Source organism: Lepidochelys kempii, chromosome 14 (genome assembly GCF_965140285.1).
Source record: "Lepidochelys kempii isolate rLepKem1 chromosome 14, rLepKem1.hap1, whole genome shotgun sequence".
In the NCBI taxonomy this organism is placed as follows: domain Eukaryota; kingdom Metazoa; phylum Chordata; order Testudines; family Cheloniidae; genus Lepidochelys; species Lepidochelys kempii.
In genome coordinates this window covers 44,733,045-44,752,814 of record NC_136393.1, presented here as the reverse complement: position 1 = coordinate 44,752,814, position 19,770 = coordinate 44,733,045, and the positions used below count along the sequence as shown (strand labels likewise).

The 19,770-nt window shown below is 51.5% G+C and overlaps 1 protein-coding gene across 1 annotated transcript; it reads right to left on the bottom strand.

Moving 5' to 3' along the window:
* Positions 1–3,602: 3,602 nt before the first annotated feature.
* Positions 3,603–13,562, bottom strand: LOC140898068 (zinc finger protein RFP). Its single transcript, XM_078848543.1, has 6 exons — positions 13,110–13,562; positions 9,185–9,415; positions 8,835–8,857; positions 7,988–8,103; positions 5,483–5,527; positions 3,603–4,117 (listed from the first exon to the last, which is right to left on the bottom strand). Exons 1-6 carry the CDS (start codon positions 13,524–13,526, stop codon positions 3,603–3,605), a joined length of 1,347 nt encoding a protein of 448 aa, XP_078704669.1. The 5' UTR covers positions 13,527–13,562.
* Positions 13,563–19,770: the final 6,208 nt, after the last annotated feature.

Sequence of the window (19,770 nt, the reverse complement as noted above, 5' to 3'; positions counted from 1 at the left end):
CAGAGAACATAGGTGCCTTGCTCATTTCAACAGGAAGTAACAACAACAGTAATACAAGTGTGTGTTGGGGGAGAGTGTGTGTATCTGGGGAGTGAGAGACAGTGTGTGGGTGTGAGAGAGAGACAGCGTGCTGTCACTTTAAGCTCAGCACTCACTAGTGTGAAGGCTTGTTCAGACAGCAGCAGCTCCCACTCCTCACCCACAAGCAGCAGCAGAGACTCCTGTCTCCCCACCCCAGCTCAGCAGAGACAGGGTACGTGGGCGGGAGAGGGGGACACCCCAACATCAGTCCACCCCCCACCACCACCACTCTGCACAGCAGACAGGAGGTTCCCAGGAACAGGGTGACCAGGGGCAGCTCCAAGGCGGGCGTGGGGGGGGTGCAGGAGCAGTGGTGGCTGCAGACTGGAGCAGAGCAGCAGGGGGAGGAGGGGCACCCTGCACCAGAGGTTTCCCCCCATAGAACGGCACCCCTGGCTGGTCGCCCATCCACCCACCCCTAAGGCTGGCCCTGACATCAGAGACAACATTTATCAAGAGACACTGGGCACTAGAGGGTCACAGGAACAGCCCTGCAATGCACAAAGCTGAGTGAGGGGCCTAGACTCCCCGTACCAGGGGTGGCGCATAGGCCCTGACTCCAGGGCTGGAGCTACAGACGCCAACTTTCCAATGTGCCGGGGGGGGGGGGGGGGCTCACTGCTCAAGCCCATGCTCTGACCCAGGCCCTGCTCCCACTCCACCCCTTTCCCCAAGGCCACTGCCCCTTCCCCCCCCCCCCCAAGCCTCCAGTGCATGTGAAACAGCCGATTGTGGCAGGGAGGAGGCATGGGGAGGAGGGGGAGGCACTGATTGGTGGGGCCCGTGGCAGGTGGGAGGCACTGGGGGCTGGAGGGAGGGAGCTGATGGGGGGCTGCTGACATATTACTGAGGCTCAGCTCTACACCAGGGGGTTAGGCAGCGGGTTTCACACCTCAGATAGGGGGAGAGTCCCCAAAGAATGTGCCTAGGGACCCCAAGACTGGAGCAGTGGATGGGCTCTGTTCCGGCCCCAGAGGCTTGAATTATCTGGGGATCCTGGGGCTCAGATGCTTGGGTTCCCCTCACTGCAGTCCGATCGCACCTCACCAGGTCTGGGATACAGACTCACGCACCAGTAAACAGAAACCCTCTCGGTGCCCAGCATCCAAAACCCCTTAACTCTGACCAGGTGGGTTCTGGAGACATGAATGGAGAGGTCTCCCCATCAGGGCTGCCACATCCCTTTGCCTTGGGCTGAGGGGGGCTCTTTTCTGGATGCTTCTCCCTGTTCCTGGATAAGTCTCTCCCTCCACGGCTGCCACCTCCTGCTCCCTTTGCCCTGGGGTGGGAAGGTTTCTATTAATGGTTCTTCAAGGGCTGGGGAGAGGCTGTCTCCTGTTCCACATCTTCCACCGTTCTCTGTGGCCAGGATAGAGCAGCTGGTGGCTTTAACCAGAGACATCTGTGGCCAGGAGCTGCCCCGACTCTGCTGCTGGGAATGTGGCAGCCCCGGCAGGGGGAGCGGGGAGATGGAGCAGGGGAGGAGGCAGAAAAGCAGCAAGATGGACCGGAGAACCCAAGGGGACTGTCTGTGACTCCATGTTCAGGCTGTTATGGTGCTTGAGAGTTTCACATTTGATACCTAGCGTGGGGTTTGTACCCTGGTTTGTAACTGTTTGCCCTGAGGGTGGTACTCACATTCGTGAGCTACGCTAGACAGTGGAGTCAAACCTGGGTCTCCCACATGCCACCTGAGGGCTCTCACCATGGAGGTAAAAGTTATCAGGCAGGTGACATCACAAAACCCACCTCCACCTTCTCCCCACCCCCACACTCACATTGCATGTGGAGCGAGGCAGGTGCCTGACTCATTCCAGCAAGAAACGCCTCAGGTGCCTGAGCCGCTGACCGTCAGGCGCTGGGTTCCCGTCTGTGGGCGGCTGAGCAGAGACCGATGCCCCCCTGCAGCCCTGATTTAGGCATCTGTCAGTGAGAGGGGGCAGGGCTTAGGACACCCCTCCCCCCTTGTCAGCATGTCCCCTTGTCTCGCTTAGATGGCTCCCGGCCTAGTGAGCTGGCTTTTGTGAATCACATTGAAAGGTGCCTCTGATGCCCACGCATTGTCTAGGGGGTTCAGGCACCTGACTCAGCTTTGCAGAATGTGATTTTCTGGTTGCCTACAAACTAGGCCCTGTGGCGCTCAGCATTGCAACCCCAAGTCATGGATTGCCCCCTGTGCAACCAGTTCTCCTCTCTGCAGAGCACAGCTGAGCAATTCCTGATTGACAACGGTGTGCACAGGACAGAGACAGAGCACAGGCTGGAGAGTGACACATCCCAGTAAAACCCAAACTCTCCTCCTAAAGGCGCGATATTCCCTGTGGGGGCTGGGAGGACACAATCAACTCAGGCAGCAAATCCCATGGCTCTGCCCCGGACAACTGCAGCTGGGACAGTGAAGTGGAACAAACAAAAGAAGAATTGTTTATAATGGTTTATTTACAGTAATTACTAAAGGTGGTAAGTAAAGGGAGCTGAGAAGGAGCCTTAATAACCACAGCATGGAAAGGAGATCCCCAGCTACGAGAAAAGTTTTCTTAATGGCACTAAAATAGCACCAATGGCCAGGAATTAATATAGGGAATTAATGAGTTACAGCCTCACTTTCAGTAACATGTCATAAATCTCTCTGTTCCCTTTCCTTCCATACTCTCCTTTTCTATTCCTTTTTCTTTCCCTCACTTCTGATCCCTGTTTATTTTCCTGTGTTTCTCCCACTCTCCTCCCCTCCCTGTTACAGATCAGCCCCCATGGCTGCTCCATTCCACCCCCCTCCACCCCCAATTTTATCCCCTCCCCTCTTGCCGCCCCCAGGCTGGGTCCCCTGTCAGGGATAGTTTCCTGTCACTCTTCTCATTTGTATTTTCCACCATTTCTCCTGGACTCTCCCTTTATTCTTGTTTTATTTTCATTCACATTTTCCTTCTTGCTTCTTCTAATTCCCGCTGGTTAAACCCGCCCTGTCCCTACCCCCCCCCCCCCCCCCGCCACAGTGCTGCCAACCTCAGGAGTTTAAAAAAATCGTGAGACTGACCGAACGATGATTTTTAAAGGTTATACAATGGTTTTTCCATCAATCTGCACCCCCTACCCATCCCCTCCACCACCCCCGCATGTGTGTGGGACCATGTCAGTGTCACCAGTTCTCCTGAAGTGACTTGGGCTGCTGCGGCAGGAGCTCTGGCTGGGAGACCCCATGAGATCCAATCCCACAGATCTGCACAAACTGCTCCCTGCTGCTGCTTCTCCCCAGCCCCCCAACCCCTGATTGATTCATGCTGGGTCCCTGCCCAGCCCCCAACTCTGCCCCTCAGGGCCCCTCTGCCCCTTCTGCAGCCCCAGGGGTTCCTCCCCCTCCCCCTCCCGTGCCTGGGGCTGCAGAGAGGAAGGGGAAGGAGCTTCCATGGGCCATCAAGATGAGGAGCCAGAGGCTGGGTAGATGGGAGTCTTCCAAGCTCATAGAGACTGGGGTCTGTGAGGCTAGAGAGGCTGATTTCCAGTTCCCCGCTCTGCTGTGGGTCTCAGGGACACAGTCGGAAGTGGGATCTCCCCCACACCCCGAGCCAGGGGCGGATTCTCTCCCCAGGGACAGAGCCCAGCGGGAAAGTGAAGATCAGGGCCTCGTCACCAGCATCTATAAATGTCACCTGCCCCCGGTCACAGTCCAGACAAACCTGGATCCTGGTGGGGGCCCGGCGCTGGGGCAGGGGGGTCTCAGGGGAGGTGAGAGCCCGGAACCGATACCCCCACCTCTGCAGAGCCCAGATCCCCTCCTCAGGGCTGAGGCTGATCCGTCCCTTCCTCCCCACAGACTCTCTGGCCACCCCCACAGCCCAGTATCGCCCATCCCCCACCGCTACCTCCCAGCAATGTCTCCCCACGGTGAATCCCCCACAGCCCAGCACCCAGCGCTCAGTGTCAAATCTCTCAGGGTTGTCGGGCAGATCCTGCCGTGTGTCTCCCCGTCTCACACTTTTCCCATCCTCAGACAGGACGAGTTGGGGATGAGCCGTGTCTGGATCCAGAGTCACATTCGCTGGGGAGAGAGAATCAGAGTGTTAGGAGGAGAGCTCAGCCCTGGGGGAGGCTGGGACCATTTCTCGCTTTCCCCAGCAGCCCTGTTCTGGCTGGGACAGGCCTGGATCGCAGGGAGCTGCCTCTGTCCTGGGCACCTGAGACTGAGCAGAGATGTCACTGCACTTCCTCAGTCTCTGTAAGGAGACCCACTTCATTAATTTCCCATTTGCTTGCATAACCATCAGCTCCCAGCTACCCCTGTTGATTCTGCTCCATTCCCAGCAGGAGAGACACACCAAGAAAGGTTTTAGTGGGGAGGGAGGAGAGGAAGCAGGTCCAGTTTTGAAGCCCAGAGGAAATCTCCCTCCTCTAATGCGGTCTCCACTCCCAGGGCTGGGAAGACAGAGGAAGATGCAGCATTGGAGAAGAGCTGATTAACACCAGAGAGTAGGAGGTGGCATTGGGTGAGCTAGCCCCATCCCCAGCCCAGAGAGAAGGGAGGAGCTGGCAGCATCAGAGGGAGAGCATCTCCCCAATCCAGGAAGCAGCTCCAATGGGAGAGCCCAGCCCTGCCCAGAGGAAAGGCAGGATGTTGGAGAAGAGCAATGGGGAGACCCACTGCACCGGGGTAAAGCAGAGGGATGTGTCAGTCCTCAGGGCATTGAGCTCTGTTCGGGTGCTGCTCAGGGAGAGTGTTTCTGTTCATTAGCATGGGCATGAACTCAGCACTCAGGTTGGTGTCAGGATTATTTGTGTGATGTCAGCTTGGGATCTCCCCAGGTGTTCCGGCACCTTGGCAGAAGTTGGGGAGGGGGGGTACTAGTTCCCAACATCTGTGGCCCTGCCCTCTCCCTGGCCCTCCCCACTCTTCATCTTCCCGCCGAGGCCCTGCCCCTGGCCAGGCTGGGAGCCTTGGCCGCTATGGAGAGCCCCTGACCCTCCACCTTCCCATGTCCCCACTCTCCGGCGTGCACCACCCAGGTCAGGTGGAGGGTCCGGGGGGAAGAGGAGCAGGGGTGGGGCCACTGAGAGGGACAAGCACCAGGAAGAAGCTGCACTACACAGGGCGCAGTTGATCAGCCGCCCCTCCATGAAGCACAGCCAATGCTGCGATGCTCCACGCCTGCCCAAGGCTTGCAGTGTGGGGGGCCAACATGGCCCCCTGCCCCCAAACTATGCCCATGTTCAAAAGAGGGTGAGCTTGGCCCCCTGGCCCCCCATGTTCCAGTGCCCCTGGATCTCCTCACTGTGAATAGGTTATTTTTAGGGCTGTGTGTGTCATGGCCACTGGTCATTTGGTTGGTAACTTTCGTTACAATCTCAGGAAGATGTTTTGACTGGAATTTTCTCCTAATGTAAAGACAATCTCCAGCTGCAAACTCACCCTGTCTGTGTGCTCCTAGGGATTCCAGTGCAGACGGCAGAGTGTCTGGCGGGGGAAAGGAGAAAGAGACGAGATTTCAGACTTTCATATTTATAACAGCGTCCCCACTCTGAACGCATAGAACTGTGTTTTCATCATGACAGAGAAACAGATTGAGAGGCCGAGAGACACACTCAGGCATTTCATAGAAACTAACTGAAGCCTTCTGTTTCCTCTCTCATTCAGCCATCTCCCAGCAAAATGAACCAACGTTCAGCCTCACAACCATCCCAGGACACACAATCTGTAAGAGAGATTTACTTTTCCCCTCCTCATCCCCTCCCACCTTCCAACTACAGTTGCTTTGTCCCATTCTCTCATGGCCTTTTGTCATAACCTACACCCAGATCATACAAAGACTTTGGCGGAAAAGTAACTTTACCCACTTTGGTCCCTTTGGCCAGGGTCAGGCAGCATCATGTTGTGCGACGGACACTTGACAAAATTACCAGAGTTAGTGGTGGACATTGGCAGGAGGTTATGTCATTCAGTCATCATTCAACCCGTAAAATAACGCACAATTTTCCACACTGAAAAAACCATAACTTAGCTCGTTAATAAATAATAAACAATAATAATAGTAATAAATTCAACTCAGGTGAGTGTTTTTGAATGTCCCTCACTGCCGCAGTCAATATTTTTTTTCTGGGATGGGGGCATTGAAATAAATATTTCTCCTAAAACCATATTTCAGTGCACTGTTGTCACTACTTTTTTCTTTTTCTTGTTTAAATAATATGTCTGACAGGAGGATGAGTGTCTCTGTGTCTGTGTGTGTGTGTGTGTCCCACCTCTACACCGCTTACCCCATGTCTCTCCCCTGTCTGTGTCCCTTACATGGGAGATCCCCCATCCTGTCACAGGATGTGGGAAGCAGAGGAGGGGGGGTCTCTCAGTGGAGCAGGGTTTCCCATCGCCTCACTGTGACCAGGGCACCCCTCTCCGGGCAGGGGTGATCCCATGGTTAATGGGAACATCCTCTGTCTCCTGACCAGGACAAAGGGACAAGCTCTGGCTGTGGGCGGGGGTCTGTTGTGAGGAGGGGCCAGGGTGGAACAAATTCTTCGTGCGGGGGACTCACCTCAGGTGGCTCCCAGAAGTGGCTTCCCACTGTCCCTCATCCCCGCTGCTCCTGGGAAGCTAGGCTGAGGGGGTCTCTGCAGATTGGGGTAGCAATGAGGGGCTGGAGCTTGGCTGAGGGGAGCTGTGCAATATGGAGGTGGCACTGAAGAGCTGGAGGTAGTCTGAGGGGGACTGTGCAGTGGGGGGGCAGCACTGAAGGACTTGAGCTGGCTAAGGGGGATTGTGCAGTTGGGGGAGGCTTTGAAGGGCTGGAGCTAGGCTGAGAGGGCTGTGCACTGGGGGGTGGCAGTGAAGGGCTAGAGGGAAATGGGCTTGGGGGGGCGTGGGGTGGGGGAGTGTCACTGAAGGGCTGGAGCCAGGCTGAGGGGGGCTGTGCATCCAGCCACAGAGAAGTTAGCAAAGTCCAATACCCCCTGTGTGGAGAAAAGGGTGAGAGTGGCGTGTGTATCATCAGTGGTAATAAACCAATCAGAGAAGAGAACAATAACATGAAAATAACTTGAAGAAAAAAAGCCCTGCCAATGATGTGTTCATGCATGTGTAGTATCTGACCTATATAAGGTACTTAATATTCATACCACTCAAAGGTGATTGGAAAAGAACTAGTAAATATGCAGTTTGGATGTGTCTAATATTCCAGACATTGCAAGGGGTAATTAGAGCTTCCTAAGAGAAATCCCCCATGACCCACCTATGCCCCAGGAGAAGGGAACTGACCAGCACTTCTTTCTATATGCGATGGCTTGTAGCAAATATCCCAATGGCTGGTGTTGGCGCACGAGTCGGGGAGGGCTCTGAGTTAGAGAGAAATCTTTCCCAGGTGTCTGGCTTTTGGGTCTTGCTGAAATGCTCAGTGTCCAACTGACCACCATATTTGGGATAGGGAAGGAATTTTCCACCAAATCAAATTGCCAGAGACTCTGGGGTTTATTTTTGCCTTCCTCTGCCATATGGGGCACGTATCATTTACCGATGTTCAACTAGAAAAAACGGTGGATTCTCTGTAACTTGAAGTCTTTAAATCATTATATGAGGGCTTTAGTAATTCAGCCAGAGTTTACGGGTAAATTGCAGGAGTGGGTGGGGAGATTCTGTGGCCTGCAATGTGCAGGAGGTCAGAGTAGATGGATCATGATGGTCCCTTCTGACCTTAAAGTCGATGAGTCATTTCTTACTTTGTAACTGTAATCGAAAAGCATGTTTCTGCTGCAAAGAAACGTTTGAATTCATCAACCTGAGTATCTTGGACCCAAATGTCTGGCTTTCTCACCCAACAATTAAATAGAAGCATCATCTAAGTGTGAACCAATTGACCAGCACCATTCTCTTCCCACAGTCTCAGAGGCTCTTCCCAATTTCCATTCCTCAATCCCTTCTAGGTACCTTTGAACTTCCTCAGAGTCTCCATTAGCTCAATAATTTTCTGGGAGAAATCGCTGACTCGCTCTTCCAGTTCAGGAGAAATCTCCTCTGGCTGCCGGAACTTCCCCTTCTCACACCTGGAGAGAAACAATTTCACGTGATTATATTTCATTGTGTGACTCATGATAAGTTCTGGCGAGTGAGTCGCTGCTCTAATGGGCCTGGAGTTCGAATTCCTCGACTTCTCCCGGCCTCAGAGCAGGTGCAACACAGCCCATGGCCAAACAACCTTCCCTTCTGAGGACTCCTTAATATTCTTCAACTCTGGTCTGGTGAGCTCAGCTCTGGGGACAAAAGGGGAATTGAGTCTCCATGGCCAATTCACTCCTTGGCCTCCATGCTCTGAGGGACAGGAGTTTCCTATGTAAAGTGCTGTAGAAATCTGTCCACTAGGAACTAAACTGAGACACCAACTCCCCCGTCCCCAGCTCATTCCATACAGGTCTCCAAACAGTCCTCAGGCTGGGAAAGACTCAGGTGGGAAAGACTCTTGACCACTGCTGCCTTGGGCTGAATGGTAACCAGGGCCCCAGTAGTGACAGGCCCATATTCCATCCCCACAATCCTGAGGCAGCCACTCCCCCAGGGATGTGACATCTCAAGGAAACACATGAGGTCAGTCTTTCCCACTGAATGGACAATTCCAGAGTCTTCTGTACCAGGGTGAGAACCTCAGGATTAAGTTTATCTGAGAGATTTGTATCCAAAATCCCCACACATGTTGCTGTGGAGATGCGGTGCTAACATCATCTCCATGCTCTTCCCCAGCATTGCCAAGTGTGTGTGGGAGTGAGAGAGAGCCACGTACCTACTCAAGGTGCTTCTGACATCCTAGAGGGGAGAGAGAGAAGAGAGAGATTAAAAAAAATCTCAGTACCGCCTGACACACATTTGGGATTCCAGGAAAGGGATTTTGTAAATACAGGGAAAATCAGCCCTGCCCTGGCCCCGGGGCCATGGTTTCATTGAGCTAATGGGGCTTTTCCATCTCTAATATCAATGTGTCTGTGAGTCTGCAAAGAACAATAGTCATTCACATTTCAGCAATGCACACATTGAGTTACACTGAGATCTCTGACTGCTGGACCCCGGTTCCTGTACTTCAGGAGCTGTCCTGTCCCTGTGTTGGGATTTGGGATGTTTCTAGCTCAGTCTCACTTGCAGGAATTCACTTGCTGGCTTCTGACACTTCCCCTCCATCTCACTGATCAGCTCACTGAGACAGGAAATCCCCTCTGAGAGTTTGGTGATATTTTCATTCTGTATCTTCACAGTCTCCTTGTCCAGCTTTTCCAGCTGGGCCAGCAGGAGTCGCTCTTGTTCCTCCAAGAGCTGCCGCAGTTGCTGAAATGCAGACACAATCTTCTGCCTCTCGGTTTCTGTCTGTTTCTAGAGGAAATAAGGAAAGGGCTGGTCAGGAACATGGATGGAGCCTGATGACCTTTCATACAGTCTTACAAGAGAGAGTTTCTTTACAATCTCTAACGCATCTGTACAGAGCCCAGGCCATGAGCCGACAGGCCTAGTGCTCAGAGCTGGAGTCAAAGTCAGGATCTGACCAGGGGTTGGGGCTACAGTCGAGCTCAGAAGTCATGCCAAAGGCTGAGCCAGAATCAGTGTCTGGAGTCACACAGGGGGATCAGGACTGGTGTCGGAGTCAGGCAGCCACGCGAAGGCTCTAGCCAAAGTCAGATAGCAGTACTGCAGGTCAAACCTGAGTCAGAAAAACAACGCCAGGGCCAAGCCAGCATCAGGGTCCAGTCCAGCAGCAGATCGGGAGTTCACTCAGTTGTTTGGACAACTTCCCGTGACTCCTGCTGGCGTAATGCATGCAGCCGAACGTCTGCTCCAATCAGGAGCTTCGTAGGCAGATCCGCTGGTGGGCCAGAGTTCCACTAGCCCCTCCCCTGCTGGCTCTGGAGAGCGGTCGGGTTGTAATGAGAGTCTCTGTGGGCTGAGGTTCCAAACCCACCATTCTTCACATCCTGACACTTGACTCTACACTGTGATCACAAAGGAGAGGATTTTCTTACCCCTTCCCATTTGGGCCCAATCTCTCTGTAAGGGCTGTCTCCATGTCTACTGGGATATAGTCAGTGCGGTTTGGGAGAAATTTTGTGAATGCCACAAGGGGTCGTAATTAACTCATTCATTAAAATGCATCACGGGTAGTGATCAATGGCTCCATGTCTAGTTGGCAGCCGGTATCAAGTGGAGTGCCCCAAGGGTCGGTCCTGGGGCCGGTTTTGTTCAATATCTTCGTAAATGATCTGGAGGATGGTGTGGATTGCACTCTCAGCAAATTTGCGGATGATACTAAACTGGGAGGAGTGGTAGATACGCTGGAGGGGAGGGATAGGATACAGAAGGACCTAGAGAAATTGGAGGATTGGGCCAAAAGAAATCTGATGAGGTTCAATAAGGATAAGTGCAGGGTCCTGCACTTAGGACGGAAGAACCCAATGCACAGCTACAGACTAGGGACCGAATGGCTAGGCAGCAGTTCTGCGGAAAAGGACCTAGGGGTGACAGTAGACGAGAAGCTGGATATGAGTCAGCAGTGTGCCCTTGTTGCCAAGAAGGCCAATGGCATTTTGGGATGTATAAGTAGGGGCATAGCGAGCAGATCGAGGGACGTGATCGTTCCCCTCTATTCGACATTGGTGAGGCCTCATCTGGAGTACTGTGTCCAGTTTTGGGCCCCACACTACAAGAAGGATGTGGATAAATTGGAGAGAGTCCAGCGAAGGGCAACAAAAATGATTAGGGGTCTGGAACACATGACTTATGAGGAGAGGCTGAGGGAGCTGGGATTGTTTAGCCTGCAGAAGAGAAGAATGAGGGGGGATTTGATAGCTGCTTTCAACTACCTGAAAGGGGGTTCCAAAGAGGATGGCTCTAGACTGTTCTCAATGGTAGCAGATGACAGAACGAGGAGTAATGGTCTCAAGTTGCAGTGGGGGAGGTTTAGATTGGATATTAGGAAAAACTTTTGTACTAAGAGGGTGGTGAAACACTGGAATGCGTTACCTAGGGAGGTGGTAGAATCTCCTTCCTTAGAGGTTTTTAAGGTCAGGCTTGACAAAGCCCTGGCTGGGATGATTTAACTGGGAATTGGTCCTGCTTCGAGCAGGGGGTTGGACTAGATGACCTTCTGGGGTCCCTTCCAACCCTGATATTCTATGATTCTATGATTCTATGATCTTAGATCCTGCAGAAGACGCTGTTGTCCTTCTCCAGGGAGAGAATATTTGTGATATGCGCACGCCCACGCACACACACACACACACACACACAAACACACACAATCTCATGATCCTGGAGAAACAGACACAAGGCCACAGAGAAATCTACCAATAAACTTCCCTCCCAGCTCCATGTCCCAGCAGGCGAAGAACAACAGGCACCGACCAGATACTCCCGGCTTCTCTCCTCTCCAGCCACTTTCAATTCCAGCAGCTTTTCTCTCTCTTCCCTCAGAGTCTGCAAATGGGCTCGTATTTTTTCCTGACAGACAGAAATGATTTGGTGGGTTTATTTTCAGGGTTGTAGGGGGTGGATGAGGTGTTTTCCACCCAAAATTCTACATAACAGTCAGTCTTCCTAGATTGACTAGCTGGGTACGGCAATACCTTCTGCTGGCCCAGCTCCTGTTGGTAAAAGAGTTACACACAACTCAGCTCTGGGGAACACACTCTTTCCCAGGCCTGAAGAAGAGCTCTGTGTAAGCCTGAAAGCTTCTCGTTCACCACAGAAGCTGCCCATGAGCAGATATTACCTTGTTTTTCTAATAGCCCGAGACCAACACAGTTACAACAATAGTGTGTATAACAGTGGGTCTTTCTCGAGGTAGGACATCAGAGACACCAAGGAAATGAAACCTTATTTACGGAAATTGGGTGGGTTTTGTATTCAGATTGTTTGAAGTTATTACATCCACTTTCTCCATTGAGTTGAACCAGTGGAAAACTGGTGTCCCATGGTGGTGAATCTATAAAGCTGTTTTTGAGAAGATTTAGCAAACAGTGATACCAATCCCAGAAGCCACCGGGGGCAGCCATGTAGGCTGGGATGCTCAAAGGAGTCCAACTCCATTGACTTTCAGCCCTGTACCCTGGGGGATGGGATGGGTTGTACAGCACTGACCTAAGGACTAGGGCAAACCCCATTAGATGTGTTGATTTGTGTTAGGAACAGCTGGGGTTTGCCTAGCCCGTTCCCCTGGCAATGGCCTCTGGGTAGCGACCCCAAAGTCCCTGGCAGATTTCAAAGGGCTGCCTGGTGGGACTAACGGACACACGTTGGCTGGTCCTTGCCCATGAACACACGAGAACAGGTCAGAGTGGCACTGGTTCGCGCGGCCCAGGGGTTAGTTTTGCTGAAGATAAGTCTGATCCCAGTGGCATGTGGCATGGACCTGCGCTGACTGGAGCCCTCGTGGGTGTGGACTGAAGGTGCTTGGGGTCCCATACCATGTTCAGCCCTGTGATCTCCTGTAGTGCAGGCCGGCAGCATCTGAGTTTAACCCCTCGTGGAGCAGGACAGGAGTTCAGAATCCCAGTGGGAAACCTCTTCTCCTTGCCGTGCCTAGGACCTGTATCAAGGAGTCTTTTCCTCCTACTGTCTGCACTTCATCACTGCTCAGTGCTGCTGAAAGGGGCAGAGTAGCTAGTGGTTAGAGCACTGAAGTGGGCCTTGGAAAACCAGGTTTTTATATCCAGCTCTGCCACTGATCTGCTGAGTCACCTTGGACAAGTCACTTCCTCTCACTGTGCCTCAGTTTCCCCTCCCACCCTTTGTCTGTCTTGTCCGGTTAGACTGTAAATGGCTCGGGGCAGGGATTGGCCCCCACTGGGTTTTGTGCAAGGCCCCACAATCGAGGTCAGATCTCATCTGGGGTCTCCAGGGGATGCAAATAACAATAAACACTGTGATACAACCAGTAATACCAGCCACAGCTTGTAACTCCCCCAATCAGCTTTCATGCAATGAAGGCTACACACAGCTGAATGACAGGGTCACACCATTAAGCTGTAATTAACATCCAAATTATTACCCATTAGACTAGACAGCAACTCCCTACCTTGTACTCCTGGGCAGCTTCCTGTATGGGAACCACCGCGTGAGCACGGTGAGCCCGGGACTCTATGCAGATCACACAGATGGGGGTTTGATCCTCTTCACAGAACAGTTTCAGAGCCTCCTGGTGTTCCCCACACACCCCACCCCCTCCTGCTCCCTTTGCTGCCTGGAAACTCAGCCACTTGGCGATTTCAAGGATATTTGCCAGCTGCCTGTTGGTCCTGAGGTTTCTCTGTTGCACAGTTTCTCTGCACTGAGGGCAAGAGGCGGCTGTGTTGGGTCCCTCCCAGCACTGGGTGATGCAGGCTCGGCAGAAATTGTGCCCACACTCCAGAGTGACAGGGTCTGTGAAATACTCCAGACAGAGGGGACATGTCGCTTCCTCCTGGAGACTTTCCACCGGGCTCGCTGCAGCCATGACTCCCTCTGGGCAGTGGGACAGGGTAAGTTTCAGTTTCCTGAGTTCACACTATGCCCCACCTGCAGCATCAACTGGGTGTTTCCTTGCCTGAAAGTGACTCGTCCTGTTTGCTGAGCAGGAAGGACCCGACCAATTTCACCCCTGGAGGCTTTGGTGAAAAAATGTATCAATTCTGGGGGTTTCAGACAATAGTTTGGTCAGACCAGAACTATTACAACTACAATACCCACCTGCTGAAGTGAAGAAACAGACTGACAGAGCCAGAAGAGTTCCCAGAAGTCACCTACTACAGGACAGGCCTAACAAAGAAAATAACAGAACGCCACTAGCCATCACCTTCAGCCCCCAACTAAAACCCTCCAACGCATCATCAAGGATCTACAACCTATCCTGAGGGACGACCCATGACTCTCACAAATCTTGGGAGACAGGCCAGTCCTTGCCTACAGACAGCCCCCCAACCTGAAGCAAATACTCACCAGCAACCACACACCACACAACAGAACCACTAACCCAGGAACCTATCCTTGCAACAAAGCCCGTTGCCAACTGTGTCCACATATCTATTCAGGGGACACCATCACAGGGCCTAGTAACATCAGCCACACTATCAGAGGCTCGTCCACCTGCACATCCACGGTACGCATCCGATGAAGTGAGCTGTAGCTCACGAAAGCTCATGCTCAAATAAATTGGTTAGTCTCTAAGGTGCCACAAGTACTCCTTTTCTTTATTCATAAACCAGTTGGAGAACACTTCAATCTCTCTGGTTACTCGATTTCTGATCTCAAAGTGACTATCCTTCAAGAAAAAAACTTCGAAAACAGACTCCAACGAGAGACTGCTGAATTGGAATTAATTTGCAAATTGGATACAATTAACTTAGGCTTGAATAGAGACTGGGAATGGTTGATTCATTATAAAAAGTAACCTTTTTCCCCTTGTTTATTCCTTTCCCCCCAAACTGTTCCTCAGATGTTCTTGTTAAACCCTGGATTTGTGCTGGAAATGGCCCACCTTGATTATTATACACATTGTAAGGAGAGTGATCACTTTAGATAAGCTATTACCAGCAGGAGAGTGGGTTGGGGGGAGAGAAAACCTTTTGTAGTGATAAACACCCATTTTTTTCATGGTCTGTGTGTATAAAAACATCTTCTGTATTTTCCACAGTATGCATCCGATGAAGTGAGCTGTAGCTCACAAAAGCTGATGCTCAAATAAATTGGTTAGTTTCTAAGGTGCCACAAGTACTCCTTTTCTTTTTACTAGACACTGAGATTCAAAAAGTTGAAGCTTTAGAACCGTTAAAATTGTCTGTGAGCAGGTAAATCTCCTCCCTCCCCCAGCAGCTCCCCCAGGGCAATGACCCAGTGTCTCCCCCACCACCACAGGGACGGAGGCTGAGAGTCCATCTGCTGGCGGCTCAGGGGCCTGTGGAATGTGCTGGGATCTCAGCCTGGGCCCTAGGGGGGCAAGTGAACCTGTCACACAACCACGCCCAGCAAGGCCTGCTCCCATTTTCTCCCTGTTTGTCCGTCCCAGCAGAGAGACCAGGGACTGCAGGGAGACCAAGCTCCTGTCCCCCAGGTGAGGGCTGGGTCCTAATGGCCGAGGGCAGCCGGTGTGAGGGGAGCTCGCACTAGGGGCCTGCAGGGTACGTGGTGTGGGATAAACAGAGACCTCTCAGGCCACTTGCCCATTGCGGCTGCAGCAGGGGATGTGGGGACAGACGGAGGAGGCCTGGGGCAGTCTGGAAAGCTGCCATTGGGGACATGGAGAGGGAATTCAGCTGTGACGGGGAAGCCGTCCTGCGCAGAGATGCTGCTGCGGATGCGGGTGGAACATGTGCCCTGAAGTCCTGTATGCCGAGGAGGTAAACCAAGACACGCAAAATCAGGCCACTGCTGTAAATTTAGGTCTTACCGACTTGCCCATTAACAGCAGGAAGTGGTCTAAGTCTCATTGTAAGTCGCTGTTTATACTTGGTCACTGCTCGGTCCCATGTTTGTAAGCAGCAGAGGTGCTGACCGCAGGGGTGCTCTGGAGCTCGAACCCCCACGGAAAAAATACAGGGGGAGCTCAGCACCCACCAGCCACAGCTGTTCTGCGGGGCTGCCAATGAGCTGTTTGGTGGCTGGGGGAGGTGCCTGTGGGAGGGCAGAGAGCAGCGAGCTGCAGATTGGCTGCGGCTTTGGCGGAGGGGTTGGAGCAGGGGTGGGAAGAGGCAGTCAGAGGGCAAGGCCTTAGGGGAGGAGGCGGAGTGGGTCAGAAGAGGCGGAGCTAGGGGAGGGCCTCAGGGGAGGGGCATGGTGGGGGCGTGGCCTCAGGGCAGAGTTGGGGTAGAGCATCCCCAGGGAAAAATAAAAGTCAGTGTCTATGCTCCCACTGCCTGCCGGGGGTCGGGGCATTATTTGAACCAGGGTCCCCCATTTCTCAGGAGAGTGCGCTTACCACTCAGCCAGTGTTTTGCAAACTGGAGGGTCCTGACCCAAAAGGGGGTTGCAAGGCTTTTGTACGGGGGGTCATGAGATCATAAAAAATAGTATGATAACCACTGGTATGAGTGGAACATGGAGGTCATGGATTCTGCGATTTTATTTGACCTCTGTTACTTCATCTCCACACAACAGGGCTTCATCTTCAACCCCACAACGTGGCTCCGGCTGTCAGTCCCACATGGCGGGCCTCAGGCTTCAACTGCTTTGCATATCCAGGATTGGAAGGGCTGCAGGAACAGCAAGTGACGGGGGAATTTCCCACTGAACTGAAGGCACATTCTCAGGAAAGCCCAAGGGCTTCCAATGATATGATCTGTCCTATGGATGCAAGCGTCTATCAGTTATCCCTGGAGTCTGCCCATGTCCCTGCCCTGCTCTGCTCTCTCCCTGGTCATATGTCACAGGCAGAGACAGAAGCTGAAAGGCAGAAACTTGTGTCTTACTTTCAGCAACTACACCATGTCCTGGAGGAACAAGAGCGACTCCTACTGGCCCAGCTGGAAGAGCTGGATCCAGAGACTGCAGAAAGAATTGAAAAGACAAAGCAAATTTTGCAGGAAATACCTGTGCCTGTGAGCTGCTCATGAATGGGCGTGTGTGTGTATGATCACAAACTGGAGAACTTGGAGGACGCTGATGTGGCTAGTAAGTCGGTGAAAGTAGCCGAATAACATTTCTGTTTTGACGTAGGAATAAAAACACTGAATATTGTTCCCTTTTGTCCTTTTGAGCCATCTTTATATTATGTAAGTATGTGTCCATAAAAGAGTTTGGTTGTCCGTAATTTTTTTTCTGTACTGTCCACAAAAATTATTTTCGCACTTGGCAACCCTGGTCCCAGACACTCTCTGAGGGTAACCCTCCAGTGAGTGAGACATTGAAGGAAAATGCTCCACTCTGGGCTTTTCTCTATCAGTGAACACAAATGGTGGTAGAAGCTATGCACTTTTAGAGAAGTACCAGGGAGACATATCTTGGGAACCCTTCGTCAACTGGCCTCCAATTTGACCTTCCACCTGCCCAAGATGGAGGGGGCCCAAGAGCAGCCCCCTGCCTGTGTCCCCACCCCATGGGATCTAGCTCATATGATTGAAAAGAAAAGGTTGAAAATGTGGCCCAAGCAAAACTGATACAGTGATGTGTGCCTGAGTCTGCAGAGAGCCTGATCTAATAGGTTAGAGAGGAGGAAACTTCCCCTTTCATCTCAATAGGGTGTTTCCTCCAAGAACTACTGCTCTGGCATGCTCAGCCACCTCTCCCCAGCTGGGGGTCTGTGCATGGCATGAATGGAAAAGGGCAATGGGCCCAGCTCACCATATCAAGAAAATAAACTAGCGGCTTACATGTACCAAGGTCCCTGCCCCAAAGAGCTTGCAGTCTATAAAGATGAGAAGAGACAAATTCCCCCTATGCAGGGCCCTGGTTGAACTCAGTGTTTGTGTATTACTCAAATTCAGTGGCTGCAAAATTGTCCCTTGAACCTCTCAAGTCTGTGAGTCATTGCTAGGGGTATATCTACTCTATGAAATTAGGTCAAATTTATTTAAGTCAAATTTTACCGTCCGATTTTATAAAGTTGAATGCGCGTGTCCCCACTAGGCACATTAGGTCAGCGGAGTGCATCCTCACTACCATGGCTAGGATCAACTCACAGAGCGATGCACTGTGGGTAGCCACCCCACAGTTCCTGCTTCCCATTTGAATTCTGGGTCAGGCTCCCAATGTCTGATGGGATAAAAACATTGTTGCAGGTGGTTTTGGGTACATGTCGTGAGCCTCCCCTCCTCCCTCCTTCCCTCCTTGAAAGCAATGGCAAACAATCGTTTCACACCTTTTTGCCTGGGTTATCCACGCAGACGGCATACCACAGCAAGCATGGAGCCCGTACAGCTGTACACTGCTGTTGTGAGCATTGCAAACACCTCACACATTATCCTGCAGTATGTGCAGAGCCTAGCCAGGAGCCACCGGTGTAAGGAAGAATGTGAGGAGGCCACGCACACAGACATGCTGGAAGCCATGTGTAATGATGCTGGCTTTGGTGGGACACAACTGAGAGTATTAATTCAGGGCAAATTGCTTAGAGCAGGGCAGTTACAGCCCAAGGCTGGGGGGTTTTTTGCACACCAAGGCAAACCAAACCAGCCAAACACAGAAGACTTTGATTCTACCCCACTGGCTAACCACAAGTCATACAAGGCACAATTCCCTTAGACACTCCCGTTTCCCAGTATCACCACCAGGGCCACTTGTTATGGGGAGGAATGGTTATGAAAAGCAATAGCCCAGTAAAAGAAAAAATGTTCTCTCGATCCCAAAGGACCAAGCCCCAGACCCAGGAACATATACCAGTCAGATCTTACCCACAAATCACACTGTTGCCAATCCTTTAGAATCTAAAATCTAAAGGTTTGTTCATAAAAGGAAAAAGATATAGATGAGAGCTAGAATTGGTTAAATGGAATCAATTACACACAGTGATGGCAAAGTTCTTGGTTCAGGCTTGTAGCAGTTGTAGAATAAACTGCAGGTTCAAATCAAGTCTCTGGAGTGCATCCACAGCTGGGATGAGTCATTCAGTCCTTTGTTCAGAGCTTCAGTTTGTAACAAAGTCCCTCCAGAGCTCAGAAGCAGGACTGAAGACAAGATGGAGGAGATGCAGAAGCCTTTTATAGGCTCTTGCCATGTGGAAGGACATCCCTCCGTTCCTACTGTGGAAATCACAGCAGCAAGATGGAGTCTGGAGTCACATGGGCAAGCCACATGTCCATGCATGACTCAGTTCTTTATAGGCCAATGCCATTTTTACATGTTAGTTTGAATGTTCCCAGGAAAGCTCAGATGTGGACTGGTGTCTCCCAAAGTCCATTGTCAGTTAAGTGTTTCTTGACTGGGCACTTATTGAGAATAGTCCTTTCTCAAGAAGCTGACCAAATGCTTTACTGAGACTACTTAGAATCAAAACACACTGAGATACAAGTACATAGCCAATATCCATGACTTCAACTACAAAAATGATACACACGTACAGACAGCATAATCATAATCAGCAAATCATAACCTCTTTATAGACACCTCCAATGACAACCTTTGTAGAATATTTGCTGCAAATGTATAACCGTGGTTGCAACAATGATCTATACGGTCCCAGTTTATGTCAATAGCTTCTCACCATGGAATGTAGCAATTGGCATATGCTGGCGGCATTTGGGCATGTTGACACAGTGGAATGCCGATTCTGGTCCTGGGAAACAAGCACAGACTGATGGAACCACATAGTTATGCAGGTATGGGATGATGACCAGTGGATTCAAAACTTTCACATGCGTAAGGTCACTTTCATGGAACTTTGCAAATTGCTTTCACCCACCCTGAAGTGCAGCAATACCAAAAGGAGACCTGCTTTGACAGTAAAGAAGCGAGTGGCGATACCCCTTTGAAAAATTGCAACACCAGACAGTCAGGAATCAATTTGGAGTGGATAAATCTACCGTGGGGGCTATTGTGATCCAAATAGCCAGGGCAATCAATACCCTTCTGCTAAGAAGGGTGGTGACTCTGAAAAACATGCAGGACATAGTGGATGGCTTTGACGCAGTTGGGTTCCCTAACTGTGATGGGACGATAAACGGAATGCATATCCCTATCTTGGCACCAGACCACCTTGCCAAAGAGTCCATAAACCACAAGGGGTACTTCTCAATGGTGTTGCAGGCAGTGGTGGATCACAAGGGCCGTTT

What these genes read in the sequence shown, in the direction of transcription:
- LOC140898068 (XM_078848543.1), bottom strand. Translation starts at nt 13,526, where the DNA reads ATGGCTGCAGCGAGCCCGGTGGAAAGTCTCCAGGAGGAAGCGACATGT. An exon ending in GTCAGAAGCACCTTGAGTAG is followed by an intron (nt 8,104 to 8,834) that starts GTACGTGGCTCT and finishes GTTTCTCTCCAG; the next exon opens with GTGTGAGAAGGGGAAGTTCC. An exon ending in CCTAGGAGCACACAGACAGG is followed by an intron (nt 4,118 to 5,482) that starts GTGAGTTTGCAG and finishes CTCTCTCCCCAG; the next exon opens with CGAATGTGACTCTGGATCCA.